At 57.8% G+C, this 4115-nt stretch overlaps 2 protein-coding genes across 2 annotated transcripts; both read right to left on the bottom strand.

Moving 5' to 3' along the window:
- Nucleotides 1-1465: 1465 nt before the first annotated feature.
- Nucleotides 1466-1777, bottom strand: CHC_T00002614001 (hypothetical protein). The gene has a single exon (XM_005713702.1). It carries the CDS (start codon nt 1775-1777, stop codon nt 1466-1468), a length of 312 nt encoding a protein of 103 aa, XP_005713759.1.
- Nucleotides 1778-1861: 84 nt separating this feature from the next.
- On the bottom strand, nt 1862-3757 carry CHC_T00002613001 (hypothetical protein). Its single transcript, XM_005713701.1, has one exon. The coding sequence runs from the start codon at nt 3755-3757 to the stop codon at nt 1862-1864; it is 1896 nt and encodes a 631-aa protein (XP_005713758.1).
- Nucleotides 3758-4115: the final 358 nt, after the last annotated feature.

Genomic DNA, 4115 nt, shown 5'->3' with positions numbered 1-4115 from the left:
TTCGCAGTCGGCACAGCAGTTCTCGCGAGGAGAATTGATATGGGCAACAGTAGACCGGTTTTCTGTGGATTACAGTCACCACACCGATGTAGAGCCAATAGAACTGCCTGGCACAGAAAACATATGATAACTTCAATCTTGCCAGCGTGGTGCCTTGCTGGTTGTTGAAGGTACAGTTCTACACCTCAATTCTTCCTCCCTGGGTCGAAGAGTACCCCTATCCCTATGCTCCGGTTCGTGACGACTTCAGGCGTCAACAAATTGTTCACGATTTAAGTACAAACATCAATGCTCTTGAAAGAATGTGTAGTGATGTAAAGGCGTCACCAACATCAACCTTGATTGGGGAATTTGACGGACCGCAAGGACAGACTGTCCGCATTACAGTCTGTGATTCGCGGTACTTAGACCCATGAGACGGCGACGACGAGTAAAGACGACCCCATGAGGATTACGATTCATCAGAATTAAAGTTATTTTCAGCATTTTTTGGGACAAGCGGTGCTGAGTGCTGGATCGTAGATTATGAGAGTACTGAAAAGTTGGAATACGTCAATATCCGTATCGCACTTTTTGATACTCTGAACCCGATAACCATTTATTCCGGGGGGGGGGGGGGGAGCCGTCGCCCTACACTTAAGGTGTACGACGACTGTTAGCGTTGTCACGTAAACGCTGGGCTACGTGGCTTATGTGTAAGGTAACACTTTTTGGGATGAGGAGGGCACTTTTGAAAACGCCATTTATGAGTGCTGGATCGAACATCAAAAACTCCAACGGCGAAGTGCACCAACGCACAGAAAGGGCTGCGGTTCACAAATAGTTCCTCTCCCGAGGCGTCCCCAGTCTCTTTACCTCTCACAGAAGAGTAAATTTTCTCGGCGTCGTCGTCTCTGCTGCACAAACTTGCAATGGGCCTAATTGTCCAGTCCAACTCGCACGCCCTCTCCTCCGGCCTCCCCGCCCCGCCGACACATGCCCCCCGTTGAGAACACTCTATCCCTAAACGCAATTTCTGCCACAACGGTCCCCCGACGACACTCAATCCCCGCACCTCCTGACGCGCCAGTCCTCCACGATGACCCTCAACTTCCACGCTGCGACGTCTCGTCATGTTGTGAAACGCCTCACCCTGGCTGCACGGTAGCCACCCAGCTTCCTTTTTGTTGACCTGCGGATACATGGCGCTTTCCCTTTCCAGCCCCGCCCTCGCGCACACGTACTTCGTGCGATCGGCGACCATCCACCCAAAATCAAGCCTCTTTCACGCAACGTGGGGACGCACGCCGCGCGCACGTGGTGCTGGGAAGGCAAACACGGAAGGTGCACGACTGCACGCCCTGCACGGCTCCAGTACGGAAGAGGAGCAGGAGGGAAGGACTTTCGAGGAAGAGGGGGAGAGCAGGAGTAGCGGTGGCGGTGGAGCAACAGACTAACGGATATGCGCGAGGCTAGACAAGGCACGTTAAGGCTGGAGATATGGGGCTTGGGCCCGGTCAGCAGCGAGCAGTAGAAATGCTGGGCGGAAGTCTACGGAGGGAGAAAGGCGATATTCGGGGGAAGACACGACATTTAGGAGATTCATGGAGACCGGAACGCGGTGGAAAGTAGTACATCTTCGTGGTCTATAGACCTGACCACCTACTGTACGTACTGTAGCTACAGTACAGTATGCGCAGGGTACCCTTCGAAGGGTACCCTTCGGGTACAGTTCGCGTGCGCCGTGTTGAAAGCCCCTGCAAATGCGCCGACTGGCTGGCACCGTGAAAAGTGCCATCCTACATATTCTGGCTGCTAGTCACATCTCATGTCGCGCCCGCTCCGAGCTGGAGCACTCTCTTCTCCCTCATAGCCTCTCCCCTCATAGCCACACCTCTTTCCACGCGGAGAGCACACGGACTACGCGCGGGTCGATCTTCCCGATGGCCGACTCCTGGTCGGGGACGGGGAGCCAGTTCCACCCGACGGATCTGCGTTCAGGGTTTCCCGCCGCGCCGCCGCCCACTTCAAGACTCTCGTCGAACACGGCCCGCCGGTCGAGCACGCCGAGGAGCCGGAAGCCAGCCTGGCCGGCCCACGTTTTGTACATGTCGCGGTAGTCGCGCGGCATCCCATTGGCACCGTACATCGTGCCCTGCTCGGGCGTGTGCCCTTGTGCGCGATACACTACGCTCGTGGGCTCGATATTGCACCAGCTCTTGTTGACCGACGAGTGACACGGGCGCATCGCGCGGAGTGACAGACGCTCGCCTTTCATCACGAATGCAATGTAGTAGAGTTCCTGTTCGGCGCGCGAGAATGTCACCGTCTTGATGATGCCGCCGATCGGGATCTGTACGACCAGCTGGTTGGCAGGCATCTCCGCCTCCAGCACGTACTGCAGCTTTCCGAGTTGCTGCCCCATAAGCTGCCCGAAAAGCATCTTGGGGGCGTGCATCGCGGGCACTAGCACCACTTCCTCGCCCTCGCACTCGGTAAAGTACCATGGCAGTGTGCCGCCGACCACTGGCCATAGGGAACGTTGCTGGTTCACGATAATTTCTGCAGAGAACTCTATAGCGTCAACATCTGCCTCCTCGCGGAATGCGTCCATGACGAGCTTCTTGCCTGGTGAAAACGTCAAGTCACCGAAAAAGCCCGCGCCCTCCGTAGGGTAGAACCACACGGCATTAGCCCACTCGTCGGTCTGCGTCCCGTGCTTTGTGCTCTTCGAGAGCGTGAGCTGCACCACGATGCGGTCGATCATCTTCTCGTACGTCTCGTACCAGAAGCGTGGGTGCCGCCGCGGCCCGACGCACGCGAGCAACCGTTTTGTGAGGGCCTCAGGCTTGTTAACCAGCTTTTCCAAGTGACGCGCCAGCTCCGTGCCGCCTCTACCGGCCTGTAGCCATAGAAAATGTGTGAGCGAGGCTACGGGGACGCGATCTTTCTCCTCGTAGCAGTCGGCCGTCCACATCGGGCCCACGATGTAGTCTGTGAGGAAACGGCCGGCAACGCCGCCGTTGCAATTCACAATCATGTTGAGCCAAGTCTGCACACGGTCGCGGATCACAATGACGCCTGTACATACGGCCTTCCAGTCGACCTCGTCCGGGATACGGTTCTTGTGTCCGCACGCCTTGCAGCGGACGCTCTTGCGGAAACAGGAGAAGCCCATGTCTTTCTCCACTGTACTGTCGGGCGAGTTGAGCTTGGCGATGGCACGTTTGAGCACGTCGAGAAGGAGCTTGCACGCGTCCACGGTGGGGCGCGTGGGGAGGATACGGCCGTGCATCACTCCGACGGCCACCTCAGCCGACGGCCACAGGCGGGAGGACGCGGTCCAGCGCAGCGTGAAGTACTCCTCGCGCATCTCCATGACATGCTGCACGACCATCTCCATGTACGAGCCGCACGAGGCGACGAAGTGGTACGGGGCGTAGCGGTGGCCGAAAGCTCCACGCACGATGACGTATCCCTGCGGGCAAGCGTATGGCTTGAGCCCAGACGCGACGCCCAGCGTGACGATGTCGGGGTACTTCATCTTGTCCATCCACACGCACCGGATATTGGTGTGGATCAGCACGTGCGCAAGCTCGGCCGCTAGCTTGTCCGGCCACGACTTGCCCTTACTCCGGTTTGCAGGTGGGATTTGGACATAGCTCAGAAAGGCCAGCGGCTTGCCTGACTCGATAAGAGCAGGCCCTTTCTGGTCATTGACGCAGTCGCGCATCTGCGTTTTGAGCTCCCGCGCGAGCTTGCTCTCGCGGTCGAACATGGCAGGCAAAGGAGGACCGGGAAACCCCAGCTACAGCACTTCTGAGGCGATTTAGGACGAGCAGGGCTTGCAAAGGTATAAATACAGCCCGGGCTTGTACGGCCCCAGCATGCTCGCTTTGACAATTCAAAGGGGCCGGGGAACGCAGCGTTGGACGCTGCACGCGGGGCCTGTTTACGGCGTCATTCAGACTCTAAAGCCGAGCAAATGTAGCCGGGGCGACTCACCCCCGCGGCGCCTTTCGCGCGTCCAACAAGGCGGCAACAAGGAGGTACAGCCCGCTTGGGATAGAGGTGAGGTGCGGCACACGGATAGGAAACGGGATAAGTTATCCAGGTAGTTGCGAGGGTCAGGGCTG

This window comes from Chondrus crispus, genomic scaffold (assembly GCF_000350225.1).
Source record: "Chondrus crispus Stackhouse genomic scaffold, scaffold_145, whole genome shotgun sequence".
NCBI lineage: Eukaryota > Rhodophyta > Florideophyceae > Gigartinales > Gigartinaceae > Chondrus > Chondrus crispus.
This window is presented reverse-complemented; position numbering and strand designations above follow the sequence as displayed.

Excerpts from the sequence above, each read along its gene's own strand:
- CHC_T00002614001 (XM_005713702.1), bottom strand. The coding sequence starts at position 1,777 with ATGGCACTTTTCACGGTGCCAGCCAGTCGGCGCATTTGCAGGGGCTTT.
- CHC_T00002613001 (XM_005713701.1), bottom strand. The coding sequence starts at position 3,757 with ATGTTCGACCGCGAGAGCAAGCTCGCGCGGGAGCTCAAAACGCAGATG.